Genomic DNA, 18,645 nt, shown 5'->3' with positions numbered 1-18,645 from the left:
GATCGTCCTCAAACATTGTCGTGTGTCTAACGTATGCAAAGGGGGGGAACTGCATCAAGGCAAACGTGGGCCTCGCATCACGCGGGCCACAGCTAATGCTAAGTGACAGTCCGACAGAAGTGTCTTAATTATGAGAAATGCATGCTGCCTTGATTGTGTGCATTTAATGAGCTTTTTCCGTGTCTAGCTACCTGAAGCGATGTGTCAAGCTATTGCTGATGTCCGCTCGCTTAGAGAGGCTGTTTAGCAACTATGGCAGAACCTGACAGGCTAATATGGGCTGTGGGAGCAATAATAACAAAGTGTGTGTTTGTGTGTGTGTGCATGTGTGTGTGAGTATACGTGGATATGTGTGTGTGTGTGTGTGTGTGTGTGTGTGCTATCACATGTGTCTGTGTCCATGGCAGTATTTTGCTGTGTGTGTGTGTGTGTGTGTGTGTGTGTGTGTGTGTGTGTGTGTGTGTGTGTGTGTGTGTGTGTGTGTGTGTGTGTGTGTGTGTGTGTGTGTGTGTGTGACAGGAGCCTCATCAGAAGCCTGGTACTGTAGGAGTGGGTAGATGGCAGCGGAGAGTGAGGAGGAGGAGGACATGAAACAATACGAGGAGGAGGGAGCTGTATCTAATGAGCCAGCTAGAAACGACGACCACTGGCTGGCTGGCGCAGAGAAAGAAGAAGAGAAGAGAGAGAATAAGAGATGGATAGAGGGGAGAAAAAAGGAGACAAAGACAGACAGAAATTGAGAGAGACCAAGAGAGGAATCGAGAGAGAGACAGAAACAGACTGACAGAGAGAGTTAGAGTGAGGCAGAGTCCACGTCACAGGTAATTTAAACATCTCATCTCCCACCGGTGTCTCATCTTATGCAGAACTAGAGCCCGGGAAACTTCCCAGCAACCCCTGCTTACCCGCCTGCCACCCTGCCGACTTGTCAAGCTGCGTTTTTCTTTCCTAAACTCCTGTAATTGAGCTGCCGGGCGCTTAAATTGTGCGCTCAGTGCGAATCGGCCCATTTCCTGAATCTCGGCGCGGTGGGAGCAGGCCAGGCACCTCTCGGGGAGTGCTCAGGGAGTGCTCGCCTGCAGCCACACCGACAGGCTTCAAGAGAACGAGACTAACAACACTAAAAGACGTCATCAGCACTTCTGCTGCCGTAGGATCATCACTGTTTTTATGCAAGTCATCCTACCTGAGCTATCAACAAAGCCAGAGCTAAAGCTTGATGAAAGACGCAATGTCTCGGGAGAGGTGATTAAAACAAGTCTGAAAGCAAGCTGGATGTGGCGGATCCTAGCATCAGATCATTAGCGCCTTTGTTTTCTTCGGATGTCGAAGGTACATTGAGAAAAAGGCCAGACTTGAGTTTTAATTTGTTTTTGTCTGTGCCGAAAAAGTCCAGACGGTGTACCGAATATTGTTTTTACACAATAATCCTTGGGCCTCTCTCTTGGGGGAGGTTGTGTTGGGCTCTTGCTGTGAGGGACATCAAACAGGCAAGGCAGAAGAGATATACAGTGTGGGCCCATGAGATATAGCAGAGTTGATATACTGAAGGCTTATATGGGGGGTGTGAAGGTTGGTGTGGACGGGTTCCTGTGACATTCTCCATTATCAGACAGTTGTTAGCTCTACGCAGGCAGCAATCTGTACCACCCTGTTTGGGTCCATTAAAGCAAAATTGCAGGTACAAACTACAGGAGCGAACACAACAGGAAACGGGTAAGACGTGGACACTCAGATTGGAGAGTGTAGTGAGTGCAAGTTGTAGAGAAATACACACACACACACACACACACACACACACACACACACACACACACACACACACACACACACACACACACTGATGGCCATTGTCTGGGACATCAGATGCATCAGATCCTTCCATCCCCTTTGATCAGCTCTGAAGCACCTCCACACCCAATTAGGCTCAATCCTTTCCAGTCATGTATTATTCAGCTTCATTACAAGCCAGTACTCCCTATGTGTCCTTCACACACACTCGCGTGCACACCCGCGCAAACACATACACACAGACAGGTCTCAGATGATGAGTCACGGTCAGGACAGGGAGGCAAACGATCAATCTCAGGTCCTAGTGTGTGTGGTTGTGTGTGTGTGTGTGTGTGTGTGTGTGTGTGTGTGTGTGTGTGTGTGTGTGTGTGTGTGTGTGTGTGTGTGTGTGCACGCATGCGAGAGAGTAAATGCATATGGAGGTCGCTCTCTCATTGAGATGGTATTGTACTGTAAACACAAGGGTAATTAGCAAACAGTTGAGCTCCACTGACCAGACCTTGGAGCGGACCAGACAGACAATTGACGTCCTTTGATTCAGACAACAGACAACAACTGCTTCTGCTTGCTGATGCCAGCCATTATGGCCAGTGCTATTAGAACAATGAGAATACTGCTGATGGCTCAGAGATCCTGCCCTGTATTCTTTGTCTGAATGGATGGACTGAGGGCAAGCCAAAAACGGACATGGCAGTTTTTAACAAGATGGCCGCCGACTGAAAAGGGTTTACAGAGGAGCACTGGCGTTGTCTCGGCGTCCTCCCCAAGAACCTCCAGATGTAATGGAGTCACGCACGCACACTGGCCAGCGCAGCTCGGGCCTGCTTAAAAAGTATTGATCGATTTCTTTCCTTTATTTATCCTCCCTCTCCCCCACTCCCTCCTTCCTTCCTTTCTCATGGGCCAGGCAGGGCTCTGCAGCTTTACCTGCCTCAAGGGTCGCTCTCTCGCTTTCTCTCCCTCTTTCTCTCTCTTTCGCTCTCTCTCTCCTCCTCTCTCCTACTCCACTCACTCCATCACGCTTAAGACACTGGCTGTTTGAAAGGGGAGAGAATATGCTCTGATGAGGCATCTGTAGCTTTACAATAGCAGACACATGGACACACACTGATTTCCCCAGTGTTATGCAGCTCATAGTGCAGTGTGCGTGAGGGGAACACACAGGTCTTGATTAGGCTCTCTCCATGTCACCCCCTGTGTGTGTGTGTGTGTGTGTGTGTGTGTGTGTGTGTGTGTGTGTGTGTGTGTGTGTGTGTGTGTGTGTGTGTGTGTGTGTGTGTGTGTGTGTGTGTGTGTGTGTGTGTGTGTGTGTGTGCGTACGCGCAAACGGGCAGGCATCTGTCTCCCCTAAACGGCTGCCCGTTTGGTGTGCCACGTCCCGCTAACCGCATGATTAAAACCCTCTTAAACTCTCCCTAAATCCTGTTTACTAGTCACACCCAGGGCCCCCAATGGTACCCCCCCTGGCCCCACCCCTATACCTCCAACCCCGTACCTCCCGGCCATGAGCTCTAGCCCTCAACTTACCCCTTGACCCAAGCCGGCAATGCATTACTCCCACCGATCAATACAGATCGGCCCAGTCGGATCGGTCTGTAACCAATTCAGATGATACTGATGATTCAGCTAGGGAGCGCCGGGCCACTGTCACCAATCACTAATCACCAGCGCTGCCCGACAGGTATGGACATTCGCCTGTCACTTGGACCTAATTTATTGCTGACTACCGCCATTGATTAACCTTGCCTTGTGCCTTGTGGACCGCTGCAGTCCGAAGCCATGTTGCTGAGAAGGGAGGAAAAGGAGAAGGTCTGCAACGATTATTGGAGTGAATGGAGCAGGGAGAGTGGAAAATAATGATATTAACAGTGTCGTGTGTGTTTAGACTAGTACAGTAAACTTTGCTAAAGGTGGGTGTTATAAAAACATCTGTAACCTTTGGTCTCTGGACCAATAACCTATTGACATTCATCAGTCATTGGATGATTACTTGATAAAGACAAGCATTGCTGAACTGACTCAATCAGCAACATGCCAGGGACTCTAGTACAGGTCTACAGACCATAGTTTGAGAAGCACACTGAACTATACAGTATGGCTATATTGCTTTTCAATGCTTCTCTTAGTGTGTTAAGTGACTATTTCAGAGGCCACATACAGCTCCCTCTCCTCCAGGTGTGACCGTGTCCACACTGTCCACTTAGCAATCAGCACCACCCTCATCCAATCACAGGAAGAAGACGCCCGCCACAGAGACCGTCAAGTGTCTGAGCGCCAGGGGGTCACCGGCGGCGTTTAAGACCTGTCAAAGCCCTCTCGAGAGGTTGTGTTTGAAGAGGGGACCACATCGCCACGTTATCGACCCATGTTTGCTCTCACGCTTACCGCCGTTTACCCACAATCCCCTATCAATGGGCACCACAATCAACCAACTGTCTGTCAGAGCCCACGGAAGAACAAATACAACTCCGGGGTGCATCCAAATTGGTGAGCCTATACTCTATATACAGATGTAGGATCTTAATTTGATCACCCTGTAACAGGATGACCATCCTGCAATGCAGGTTTAAAAATGGCTTCTGAAGTTTGTAATTTACACTTAGACATTTCAGACTTGATTTTCCATTACAAAAAATATATCAACCCCTACAAAATGTCCATTAATTATAATCCACATAATAATTTGCATTTCCTGTTGCTGAAGGATTATTTTCCTGCTGTAGCAATTTGGCTCAAATTAAGATCCTACATCTGTAGTGCACTGAGTTTTCCGAGGAAGTAATGAAACAAAAGTTTTAGAGTCATTTTTCCCCTTCGTCGAGCTTAGGCTACAGTACATCTGCCCTTCCTTCAACCTGTCCGACATTTGCTTTTTTTCAAGCTGCTGACTCAAATGAAGGCCTTTAAGAACATAATCCTGCAGATCTCCTGTGTGTGACGGCTTATGCTCTCCTTCCTTCCTTCCCTCGCTCCTCTCCTCTCTTTTCGCGTTGATGGGCTCCGGAACAGGTGTCATTTGTGGCCACTAAGCCATTGGCAAGTCCACTCTGTATTGACCCCTTACAGTATCAATTCTGCTTGTGGCAGTGGCCCTGCGTGATAATCACTGGCTACTCCCCAGACTAATCTAATGTGTGTGTTGCCTGTGTCTGTAGGTCTTCTACATACTAGTCTGGTATCTAACTGGGGGGTATTAGATACAGCTCCTCATTAGATTATTGCTTCACTGTAGTCACAACACAATGTGAACTGGTGGTAGTAGTACATATTACAGCCCAGCTCCTATGCACCTTCATTTGTGTGTGTTTTTGTGTCTTATTGTGTGCTTTGTATATATTACTGTGTGTTCTGTCTGTCTTATTATGGGTTTTGTCTGGTATTATTGTGTGTTTTGTTTGTAATATTGTGTGTTTTGTCTGCATTATTGTGTGTTTTGTCTATATTATTGTGTGTTGTGTCTATATTATTGTGTGTTTTGTCTATATTATTGTGTGTTTTGTCTATATTATTGTGTGTTTTGTCTATATTATTGGGTCTTTTGTCTGTATTATTGTGTGTTTTGTCTGTATTATTGTGTGTTTTGTCTACATTATTGTGTGTTTTGTCTATTTTATTGGGTGTTTTGTCTATATTATTGGGTGTTTTGTCTGTATTATTGTGTGTTTTGTCTGTATTATTGTGTGTTTTGTCTGTATTATTGTGTGTTTGGTGTGTATTATTGTGTGTTGTCTGTATTATTGTGTGTTTTGTCTATATTATTGTGTGTTTTGTCTATATTAAACCGGTGCACCTGGCACCTATTACCATAGCCCGTTCAAAGGTACTTAAATATTTTGTCTTGCCCATTCACCTTCTGAATGGCACACATACACAATCCTTGTCTCAATCGTCTCAAGGCTTAAAAACACTTCTTTAACATGTCTCCTCCCCTGTATATACACTGATTGAAGTGGATTTAACAAGTGACATCATGAAAAGATTAGGTTTTACTAATGTTTTGTAGACTCAATGTATATATACAACTGTGTCTGTGCTTCCACATTTTGTCTCTTAGGTACAAATAGTACCTGTATTTATTTCAAATAGTTTGAGCATTTGATTGAGCCTGTCTAGAAACAAGTGTTTAAAGCCTTAATAGACCCCAGGAATGAAAACCTGACAGGTAATGGCTGTAGTCTAGCTTTCAATACCACAGCTATTACCACTACCAAACAACAGGACACACTATCAGAGATGTGCCATATTTGTTTATTTATTTTATTTCACCTTTAGTTCCCATTTACAACTGCGACCTGGCCAAGATAAAGCAAAGCAGTGCGACAAAAAGAACAACACAGAGTTACACATGGGATAAACAAACGTACAGTCAATAACACAATAGAAAAATCGATATACAGTGTGTGCAAATGTATTAAGATTAGGGAGGTAAGGCAATAAATAGACCATAGTGGCAAAAATAATTACAATTTAGCATTAACACTGGAGTGATAGATGTGCAGAGGATGATGTGCAAGTAAAGCTACTGGGGTGCAAAAGAGCAAAAATAAATAACAATATGGGGATGAGGTAGTTGGATGGGCTATTTACAGATGGGCTGTGTACAGGTGCAGTGACCGGTAAGCTGCTCTGACAGCTGATGCTTAAAGTTAGTGAGGGAGATATAAGTCTCCAGCTTCAGTAATTTCTGCAATTTGTTCCAGTCATTGTCAGCAGAGAACTGGAAGGAAAGGCGGCCAAAGGGGGAGTTGGCTTTGGGGATGACCAGTGAAATATACCTGCTGGAGTTCATGCTATGGGTGGGTGTTGCTGTGGTGACCAGTGAGCTGAGATAAGGCGGGGCTTTACCTAGCAAAGACTTATAGATGACCTGGAGTCAGTGGGTTTGGCGACGAATATGAAGCGAGGGCCAGCCAACGAGAGCATACAGGTCGCAGTGGTGGGTAGTATATGGGGCTTTGGTGACAAAACGGATGGCACTGTGATAGACTACATCCAATTTCCTGAGTAGAGTGTTGGAGGCTATTTTGTAAATGACATCGCCAAAGTCAAGGATCGGTAGGATAGTCAGTTTTACGAGGGTATGTTTAGCAGCATGAGTGAAGGAGGCTTTGTTGCGAAATAGGAAGCCGATTCTAGATTGAATTTTTGATTGGAGATGCTTAATGTGAGTCTGGAAGGAGAGTTTACAGTCTAACCAGACACCTAGGTATTTGTAGTTGTCCACATATTCTAAGTCAGAACCGTCCAGGGTAGTGATGCTAGTCGGGCGGGTGGGTGTGGGCAGTGATCGGTTGAAGAGCATGCATTTAGTATTACTAGCATTTAAGAGCAGTTGGAGGCCACGGAAGGAGTGTTGTATGGCATTGAAGCTCGTCTGGAGGCTTGTTAACCTCTTGGGGCTAGGTGGGACGCTAGCGTGCCACCCGTGGTGCACTCCATCAACAGCAGGTGCATTTCAAGAGCGGCAAATTTGAATCCAAATAAATGTCAAAATTCAAATTTTTCAAAAATACAACTATGTTACACCATTTGAAAGATAAACATCTCCTTAATCTAACCACGTTTTACGATTTCAAAAAGGTTTTACGGCGAAAGCATAAATTTAGAGTATGTTAGGACAGTACATTTACAAGAGTTGTGTGTAATGTTTTGTCAAGTCAAAGACAGGGTCACCAAAACCATAAAACCAGCTAAAATGATGCACTAACCTTTTACAATCTCCATCAGATGACACTCCTAGGACATTATGTTAGACAATGCATGCATTTTTAGTTCTATCAAGTTCATATTTATATCCAAAAACAGCGTTTTACTATGGCATTGATGTTGAGGAAATCGTTTCCCTCCAATAACCGGCAGTCAAGTCAGCGTAACAAATTAAATAATTAAAATTAGAAAACATTGGTAAAATATTATATTGTCATTTAAAGAATTATAGATTTACATCTCTTGAACGCAATCAACTTGCCAGATTTAAAAATAACCTTACTGGGAAATCACACTTTGCAATAATCTGAGCACTGCGCCCAGAAAAATACGCGTTGCGATACAGACTAGACGTCATGTTGGGGAGATCTAAAATCGAAAATACTATGTAAATAATCCATTACCTTTGATTCTCTTCATCAGATGTCACTTCCAGGTATCACAGGTCCATAACGAATGTAGTTTTGTTCAAAAAAGCTCATCATTTATGTCCAAAAATCTCCGTCTCGTTAGCACATGATGTAAGCCAGCCGGACTTCTCGTCATGAACGAGGGGAAAAAATATATTTCCGTTCGTTCAAACATGTCAAACGTTGTATAGCATAAATCATTAGGGCCTTTTTTAACCAGAACATGAATAATATTCAAGGTGGACGAATGCATACTCTTTTATAACGTATTGGAACGAGGGTACCCAACATGAACTCGCGCGCAAGGTGTCTAATGGGCCATCATCGTTCCATGGCTCTTGTTCGGTCAGATCTCCCTCCAGAAGACTCAAAACACTTTGTAAAGGCTGGTGACATCTAGTGGAAGCAATAGGAAGTGCCAAAATATTCCTAAACCCCTGTGTTTTTCAATGGGATAGGTTTAAAGTCAATACAACACATCAGGTATCCACTTCCTGTCAGAAAATGTCTCAGGGTTTTGCCTGCCAAATGAGTTCTGTTATACTCACAGACACCATTCAAACAGTTTTGGAAACTTTAGAGTGTTTTCTATCCATATATAATAAGTATATGCATATTCTAGTTACTGGGTAGGATTAGTAACCAGATTAAATCGGGTACATTTTTTTATCCAGACGTGCAAATGCTGCCCCCTAGACCCAACAGGTTAACCCAGTGTCCAAAGAAGGGACAGAAGTATACAGAATGGTGTCATCTGCGTAGAGGTGGATCAGAGAATCACCAGCAGCAAGAGCGACATCACTGATATATACAGAGAAAAGAGTCAGCCCGAGAATTGAACCCTGTGGCACCCCCATAGAGACTGCCAGAGGTCCGGACAACAGGCCCTCCGATTTGACACACTGAACTCTATCTCAGAAGTAGTTGGTGAACCAGGCGAGGCAGTCATTTGAGAAACCAAGGCTGTTGAGTGCACCGATAAGAATGCGGTGATTGACAGAGTCGAAAGCCTTGGCCAGGTCGATGAAGACGGTTGCACAGTACTGTCTTTTATCGATGACAGTTATGTTATCGTTTAGGACCTTGGGCGTGGCTGAGGTGCACCCATGACCAGCTCGGAAACCAGATTGCATAGCGGAGAAGGTACGGTGGGATTCGAAATGGTTGGTGATCTGTTTGTTAACTTGGCTTTCGAAAACTTTAGAAAGGCAGGGCAGGATGGATATAGGTCTATAACAGTTTAACGTTTCAGCTTCCACTGTTTGTTAGCCTAAAATATCAAACCTATGTACTCATTTATGAAACACCGACATGCCCTCTGCCCGTCGATGCAAAAGCAGCTTTAGCTAAAATATTGCTGTTTCACTTCATTCGTTTCATGAGTTTCGGTTAGGAAGACTACAGCTGAGGTGACTAAAAAAGACCTCTTACCACAGACGAGAGAGAGAAACAAAAAGTAAAATGCTACCACATCTTCACACTATTTAGCCAACCGAGTGTGAGGCAACCTCAGTCATAACTGTGGCGGAGCTTGTGAGTGGGAGAGGGAGAGGGGGGGGGGACAGTGGACAATGGACCGGACAATTCCTTCAGTTCCTCGCTAAATTGGTGAAATGTATCAAATACTTAATCTTTTAGTCGTTCAGGAACATCTGAATTATTTCCGAGGGCTGTCCCGCTCATAGATATCATTTACAGTGGGGAAAAAAAGTATTTAGTCAGCCACCAATTGCGCAAGTTCTCCCACTTAAAAAGATGAGAGAGGCCTGTAATTTTCCTCATAGTTACACGTCAACTATGACAGACAAAATGAGAAAAAAAATATCCAGAAAATCACATTGTAGAATTTTTTATGAATTTATTTGCAAATTATGGTGGAAAATAAGTATTTGGTCACCTACAAATAAGCAAGATTTCTGGCTCTCACAGACCTGTAACTTCTTCTTTAAGAGGCTCCTCTGTCCTCCACTCGTTACCTGTATTAATGGCACCTGTTTGAACTTGTTATCAGTATAAAAGACACCTGTCCACAACCTCAAACAGTCACACTCCAAACTCCATTATGGCCAAGACCAAAGAGCTGTCAAAGGACACCAGAAACAGAATTGTAGACCTGCACCAGGCTGGGAAGACTGAATCTGCAATAGGTAAGCAGCTTGGTTTGAAGAAATCAACTGTGGGAGCAATTATTAGGAAATGGAAGACATACAAGACCATTGATAATAATCTCCCTCGATCTGGGGCTCCACGCAAGATCTCACCCCGTGGGGTCAAAATGATCACAAGAACGGTGAGCAAAAATCCCAGAACCACACGGGGGGACCTAGTGAATGACCTGCAGAGAGCTGGGACCAAAGTAACAAAGCCTACCATCAGTAACACACTACGCCGCCAGGGACTCAAATCCTGCAGTGCCAGACGTGTCCCCTCGCTTAAGCCAGTACATGTCCAGGCCCGGCTGAAGTTTGCTAGAGAGCATTTGGATGATCCAGAAGAGGATTGGGAGAATGTCATATGGTCAGATGAAACCAAAATAGAACTTTTTGGTAAAAACTCAACTCGTCGTGTTTGGAGGACAAAGAATGCTGAGTTGCATCCAAAGAACACCATACCTACTGTGAAGCATGGGGGTGGAAACATCATGCTTTGGGGCTGTTTTTCTGCAAAGGGACCAGGACGACTGATCCGTGTAAAGGAAAGAATGAATGGGGCCATGTATCGTGAGATTTTGTTTGAAAACCTCCTTCCATCAGCAAGGGCATTGAAGATGAAACGTGGCTGGGTCTTTCAGCATGACAATGATCCCAAACACACCGCCCGGGCAATGAAGGAGTGGCTTCGTAAGAAGCATTTCAAGGTCCTGGAGTGGCCTAGCCAGTCTCCAGATCTCAACCCCATAGAAAATCTTTGGAGGGAGTTGAAAGTCCGTGTTGCCCAGCGACAGCCCCAAAACATCACTGCTCTAGAGGAGATCTGCATGGAGGAATGGGCCAAAATACCAGCAACAGTGTGTGAAAACCTTGTGAAGACTTACAGAAAACGTTTGACCTGTGTCATTGCCAACAAAGGGTATATAACAAAGTATTGAGATAAACTTTTGTTATTGACCAAATACTTATTTTCCACCATAATTTGAAAATAAATTCATAAAAAATCCTACAATGTGATTTTCTGGATTTTTTTTCTTGTTTTGTCTGTCATAGTTGACGTGTACCTATGATGAAGATTACAGGCCTCTCTCATCTTTTTAAGTGGGAGAACTTGCACAATTGGTGGCTGACTAAATACTTTTTCCCCCCACTGTATATTCACAGTGTTGAAAATAGTTAGTGAAAATGACAAATTGATAAATACAGTAAATATGCATGTGTTTCAAACACAACTTGTTGTCACCACAACACAAAATCTAAGATTTTCTGTCACAGAGTCCATTTGCTATAGCTCACCTTTTTTTGGTATCAATGTATTTGGATAGTCCCAAATAGATTGTTTGTAATTCGGTAGATGTTCAACTAACTGTCAACAACATGTTGACTAACTATTGAGTAATCCTATTCCTCGCCCTAAGGCAGTATTGAGAATTTAGAAAAAAATATGTGCCCATTTTTAACTGCCTCCTACACCAACTCAGAAGCTAGGATATGCATATTATTAACAGATTTGGATAGAAAACACTCTGAATTTTCTAAAACTGTTTGAATGGTGTCTGTAAGTATAACAAAACTCATATGGCAGGCAAAAACCTGAGAAAAATACAAGCAGGAAATGAGAATTTTGTGGCTGTACTATTTTCGAGTCATTGCTAATAGATCACACAGTGACAAAGGATTCATTTCGCGCTTCCTACGGCTTCCACTAGATGTCAACGATCTTTATAAAGTTGTTTGAAGCGTCTACGATGAACAGATACCGGATGACAAGGAAGAGAAGTTGACGTCCCTGGGATGTCGTCACTTCATTATTGCGTGCACCTGCGTGTTCATGTGAGGCGAGACATTTTTCAAAACGTTTTTCAAGACACAGGAGAGGTCGGGTTGAAATATTACTGATGTTTCACGTTAAAAATGGCCCTAAAGATTGATGCTAAACAACGTTTGACATGTTTGAACGAACGTAAATAGATTTTTTTTTTAAACTTTTCGTCATGACTTTCCCCCTCCCTACATTTTGAGGAGCCTACTGAACGCGCTAACAACATGGAACAACTTGGAGTTATTTGGACATAAATTATGAACTTTGTCGAAAGAAACCACATTTGTTGTGGACCTGGGATTCCTGGAAGTGCCTTCTGATGAAGATAATCAAAGGTAAGGGATTATTTACAATAGTATTATTGATATTAGATGGTTACAAGATGGTGCTAACCTGTATATCCTAGCCTATTGTTCTTAGCATAGCACCCCGTTTATTGCAAAGTGTGATTTCCCAGTAAAGTTATTTTGAAATCTGGCAATGCGGTAGCATTTACAAGATGTTAATCTATAATTCTTTGAATGACAATATTATAATTTACCAATGTTTTCGAATAGTAATTTTGCCGGAAGCATTTGAGGGGAAAAAAATTCTGAATTTCACCGCCACTGTAAAATGCTGTTTTTGGATATAAATATGAACTTGATGGAACAAAAAATGCATGTATTGTATAACATAATGTCCTAGGAGTGTCATCTGATGAAGATTGTCAAAGGTTAGTGCATAATTTTAGCTGGTTATCTGCTTTTGGTGACGCCTGTCTTTGAATTGACAAAACATTACACACAGCTATTTTCAATGTACTCTCCTAACATAACCTAACTTTATGCTTTCGCCGTAAAGCCTCTTTGAAATTGGACAATGTGGTTGCATTTAGGAGATGTTTATCTTTCAAATGGTGAAAAATAGTTGATTGTTTGAGAAATTGAAATGATTAGATTCTTGCAGTTTTGAATTTCCCGCCATGGTATCTTGTCAATAAATCCCGGTACCGGGATCAGAGCGGGAAGGGGTCCTCAACAGGCTAGCCTAACCCTTATCCTAACCACAAACTTAAAAGTAACCCTTAACCTTAACCCTAAAACACTGTGGCATTTAAAAAGAGCTGGAATTGATCGTTTACACATCTGAAATCATCTATAGAGGACTGGCTCAGTTGGTAGAGCATGGTGTTTGCAACACCAGGGTTGTGGGTTCGATTCCCACGGGGGACCAGTATGGAGAAAAATTTATGAAATGTATGCTTTCACTACTGTAAGTTGCTCTGGATAAGAGTGTCTGCTAAATGACTAAAATGTAAATGTATCAAAATGAAGTGTAAGTTTAAGATCACTTCCTTCGTCAAATTATACACCAGGTCCAATAGAAATTATACACCAGGTCCAATGGGAATTATACACCAGGTCCAATGGAAATTAGACTTCCGCTTTATCGCAACCCTGCTGGAAGACACAAAGGGAGCATACCCTACTTCGGCACCTGTGGAGCAGCTGTCATGGGGTGGTTAAGTGCCTTGCTCAAGGGCACAGCGGCAGTCGATGGTATCTAGGATTTGATAACAGCAACCCTCCGGTTGCCAGCTCACTTCCCGCCAGATGTTTCCCATCAGACCCGGGATTAGAATTTGCAACCTTCCGATTGTTAGCTCGCCTATCTAACCACTAGGCTACCTGCCGCCCATGAACTATCCTTCTAACTGTCACAGACAGAATGGAGGCAACTCAGAACACTTATTTGTTGTCCCCATGCCTGTGTTTCCACTGTGAGACTGTGGGTGGCCATTGCTTTGGTAAACGCACTAGTTGGGCCCAGGGGACGATGGTAGTGCTGATGAGCTACTTAGGATCAACAAGGGATTCAAAAGCCTCTGAGCCCGAGCTCTTTGCTACTGCTAATGACTACAGAAGCTGACAGAGAGAGAGAAAGAGGAGGAGGCCATAAAGAGAAAGGAAATTCAGAGGGACCTTCCTCAAGGAATAGGGCCCTTTAAGTAGTAACTGACAACTAATTGCACCACCGCCACCACCACCACCGAAACTTCATTCATGATCCCCTTAATGTATCCAAAATGGCCACCCAGTCACAAAACTAAGCCCTGTAGGCCAACCCAACACAAGGCCGAAATGACATGATAGAGCCCCCATTTCGGCTCTGGTTGCAATGAAGTCTATGGACGCTGAGCACAGCAAAGCACACAATAACCTGGTACAGTGAGTGAAACACATGAATGCGCCACGGCTGCGGCCAGCCTTCCTTCACTGCAGTAACTCACCTCCAGAGTCAAGGCCATTAGGGGGTTATCTAGCGGCCCGACCAGGGGGTCGGTAACTGCTCTGCGGTGGGGGGGGGGTTATGGACTGAGGAGATTTATAGTGAGGAATGCCACTGGGAGCCAAAATGGCATTCGTGTCTCTCGTGTCACGCTGTGCATATCACATTACAGTCCACTATCACACTGTAGAATAGAGAGGATGGATTTCAACAGAGTAAAACCATACAAGTGTGCAAGTTAGTGGTAAAAGGGAGAGTGGGGAATTGTCTGGAGCTGAAAGAAGAATAGATGGGGCAATGGAGCTGTGGTGTGTGTGTGTGTGAGTGAGTGAGTGAGTGAGTGAGTGAGTGAGTGAGTGAGTGAGTGAGTGAGTGAGTGAGTGAGTGAGTGAGTGAGTGCGTGGTTGCAGTGAATTTTTTAACAAGACGTAGAAAGGAGAGAACACGAGTGGTACAAACTGTAGCAGCTTGTGTATCTGAGGAAAGGTGTGTGTGTGTTTGAGTGTGTGTATGCACGCACATGTGATTGTGCGTGTGTGTGTATGTGTTTATATGCGGTAAGCCCAAAATCCTCTTCGAGGGGTACTCACATTGTTCATGTACTCGCTCAGCAGGTCTTGCAGGGCCTGCCGGACGGCGTTGCACTCAGCCACGATGCGCTCGCGGCGGTCGTCGCGGGTGCAGGATGAGTCGGCCATGAGGGCGGCGCCGCTGATGATGCTCTCCAGGCGCTCCTCCAGGGAGGGGCGGAAACGCGCCTCGCTGAACGTCAGCGGGTCCAGGATGATCTTGTTCTGACCGGGAGGAAAGGAGAGAGGGAGGTCAGAAACGGGCTAACCAAGGGTCAACTTTTGAATGATATTGCACTTTTGAACTTTGCACCCAAAGAGACTGTATAACATTCAGAGTGGAGCATGTCACTCCTTTATCTTATTACCCAAGGGTTAAGTGTTGGATACCGAATGTAATGTAAGCCCTGTTGGGCTAGATTGCTTATAAGAATGACGAACACATGGAAATGCATGTTAGCACTTCTGAGAGAGAGAGAGAGAGCGAGAGAGAGAGAGAGAGAGCGAGAGAGAGCGAGAGAGAGCGAGAGAGAGCGAGAGAGAGCGAGAGAGAGCGAGAGAGAGCGAGAGAGCGAGAGAGAGAGAGAGATTAAGCTATGGTTCTGCTGTCACCCACGAGTTACATTCGCACCTGTTTGTTTGGAACGGGCTGTCCCTGGGATGTACTATTGGTAACAAAGGCTTATGTCTGGGGTACACAGACTCATACACACCACTCTGGTCTTCATAATGACTATAATATTACACATAGCAATATCTGAGCTCTCAATGTCATGTCAGAGTGACCCATGACCAAAGTCGTCGTCTCCCAACGAGAGAGAGAGAATTTGGGACAAATAGAGCCACAAAGAGAGAGAGAGAGGGGAAGAGAGATAGAGAAAGAGGGGGAGCGAGAGGACCTGTAAGACAGCAGAGGTCCATTTCATATTATTAATGACACTCTCTCTCGGGGGGAGAGAGAGAGAAAGAGAGAGAGATAGACAAAAGGAAGACAGAAAGAAAGAAAGGGAGAAAGATCAAACGATCGATGGAATGATAGAAACAGAGAGCGCTACAACAGCAGGAGGGATGGAGTTGATCAGAAGATGGAGTGGAACGAAGCCTAACAAAGAGCTAGCGATCACATTTGGCAGCGAGGACCGTGGTGGCAGACGGCTCAGTGCAATCTGTCAGCGCTAGGTGGTAGAGCCAGAGGCTGAGAGTGAAGGAAATGTCACCTTCAAGCTTAGCTTTAGGGTCCTAGTACCAGACCCTTACACCCCCCCCCCTCCCTTCCGTCTGCTTTAAGGGGCCTTTAAGCACAGAGTGAAGAGTGAAGAAACACAGGGGCCATGAGGCGAATCCCCCGGCTTTTATTAATGGAAGTAGCTGCAAAATATACTTTTTTATGATCTGTACAGCAGGTAAGATAAAAAATTACCATATTGATGGCGAAGGTATTACGTTTTACGTTTTACGGACGTACAATTTCAATATCCCATTCGGCAGCAGTTTGCGGTGAGGTGGGGTTTTTAAGAGGGAGAAGTCACGCCGGGTAGGCAGCGTTTATTAGTAAAGAGGTGCCTAAGAGTTACACACGGGCCAGGCCCTAAATACCTTAGCTGTGTGTGTGTGTGTGTGTGTGTGTGTGTGTGTGTGTGTGTGTGTGTGTGTGTGTGTGTGTGTGTGTGTGTGTGTGTGTGGGTGTATGTGTGTGTGTGTGTGTGTGTGTGTGTGTGTGTGTGTATGTGTTTATATCGGTTGTAATGCGCATTATGGTTGCCTCTTTGAGTACAGGCGAGGACAGTTGACCCCCTCCCCCCTTGCACCATCCCCCAACCTACCTCCCCCCACCCAGGCCCTGTGTGAGGGGGTTGTAAAATTCCAGAGGAGAATCTTACAACCACATGGCCCAGTTGAGACACAGAGGGGTCCCATAGAGAGACACAGGAAATTCTTCCAACTCACAGAATTGGGGAACCGAATGACATTTGTGTTCTGGAGAAGGTATGGAAGATTGGTGAAGAATCCAGCTAAGAACTGGTCCGCAAGATACAATTTTGTGATACTCAGAAGAGACAATATAGCCATATTACCATAAAACGGTTTATATAATAGCCTCAGCCTTGAGACTTGCATCCACATGGGTGTATAGAATGTATTAATAAGGATAAAGCTATTTGTAATACATTGAGATGCTATGTACTGATGTTAATGTGATAGAATTGTATTTCTGTACCAAGCTTAACTCAGTCATCGGCACGCCCCCAGGGACACAGACAGGACCAGGCGTCATGTGACAAGCTGTTCTATGTCACTATAAAACCCACCCTGATTTACATTTCTCCAGACCCGGCCTCCACTCCATTGCGAGTTGGCCAATAGGTTTGACCATCCAAGTACTCTACTGAAAGTGAACTATACCACGTGGTTAACTTTTAGACTATCGATACCGACAGAATAAGAACAAGTCTTTGATATGAATTATTAGTCTGCAGCTAAGAAATTATATCATTGAACGCGAAGACCAACGAAACATCCATTCTATGACGACATTAATGAATGTCGCTTTGAAAGATCCATTCTAACCGAGAGAGAGAGAGAGAGAGAGAGAGAGAGAGAGAGAGAGAGAGAGAAAACTCTCCAACAGAACGACGCTCCAACAAGGATCCCGACGACACACTGAGCGTAAATATATATTGATTTCAATTGTTCTCAAATGAGTGAGCGTTCATGTGCAATTGATTAGCATGTCAATTGTTAATATTAATGAACTCTGTGTACCTCCTCAGCTGAACATTTTATGACCCATTGTTCTACAAGACACCAGCCATGCCTGTTAGCCACTAGGGCACATTACTCTACCAATTCTTTGTGATGATAATTACTGTTTGTATACTTTATGTGAATTACTTAGTTTAGTAAATAAATGATTTTAAGACAATTGATGTATGGATGACTCTTAGTAAAGACTGGGTTCGTGCAGATACAACAATTTACGACGTTTGGAATGAGACTGGACGCGAGGTAAAATACACCATTTAAACCAGAAGATAATCGGCCTATACTATAATAGAATATAATATATACTGCTCAAAAAAATAATGGGAACACTTAAACAACACATCCTAGATCTGAATGAATGAAATCATCTTATTAAATACTTTTTTCTTTACATAGTTGAACGTGCTGACAACAAAATCACACAAAAAGAATCAATGGAAATCCAATTTATCAACCCATGGAGGTCTGGATTTGGAGTCACACTCAAAATTAAAGTGGAAAACCACACTACAGGCTGATCCAACTTTGATGTAATGTCCTTAAAACAAGTCAAAATGACGCTCAGTAGTGTGTGTGGCCTCCATGTGCCTGTATGACCTCCCTACAACGCCTGGGCATGCTGCGGATGAGGTGGCGGATGGTCTCCTGAGGGATCTCCTCCCAGACCTGGACTAAAGCATCCGCCAACTCCTGGACAGTCTGTGGTGCAACGTGGCGTTGGTGGATGGAGCGAGACATGATGTCCCAGATGTGCTCAATTGGATTCAGGTCTGGGGAACGGGCGGGCCAGTCCATAGCATCAATGCCTTCCTCTTGCAGGAACTGCTGACACACTCCAGCCACATGAGGTCTAGCATTGTCTTGCATTAGGAGGAACCCAGGGCCAACCGCACCAGCATATGGTCTCACAAGGGGTCTGAGGATCTCATCTCGGTACCTAATGGCAGTCAGGCTACCTCTGGCGAGCCCATGGAGGGCTGTGCGTCCCCCCAAAGAAATGCCACCCCACACCATGACTGACCCACCGCCAAACCGGTCATGCTGGAGGATGTTGCAGGCAGCAGAACATTCTCCACGGCGTCTCCAGACTCTGTCACGTCTGTCACGTGCTCAGTGTGAACCTGCTTTCATCTGTGAAGAGCACAGGGCACCAGTGGCGAATT

At 44.4% G+C, this 18,645-nt stretch overlaps 1 protein-coding gene across 1 annotated transcript in view; it reads right to left on the bottom strand.

Annotated features, from left to right (window-relative positions):
• The window catches only part of LOC106602757 (catenin alpha-2), a 670,306-nt gene that overhangs the window by 438,248 nt on the left and 213,413 nt on the right, over positions 1-18,645 (bottom strand). The window contains exon 7 of the mRNA XM_014195596.2: positions 14,741-14,944. Within this exon, the coding sequence (XP_014051071.2) occupies positions 14,741-14,944 (204 nt within the window). The remainder of the gene's footprint in view (positions 1-14,740; positions 14,945-18,645) is intronic.

Source organism: Salmo salar, chromosome ssa04 (assembly GCF_905237065.1).
Source record: "Salmo salar chromosome ssa04, Ssal_v3.1, whole genome shotgun sequence".
Taxonomy (NCBI): Eukaryota; Metazoa; Chordata; class Actinopteri; order Salmoniformes; family Salmonidae; genus Salmo; species Salmo salar.
The sequence above is the reverse complement of the archived record's forward strand: the minus strand, read 5'-3'. Positions and strand labels throughout refer to the sequence as shown.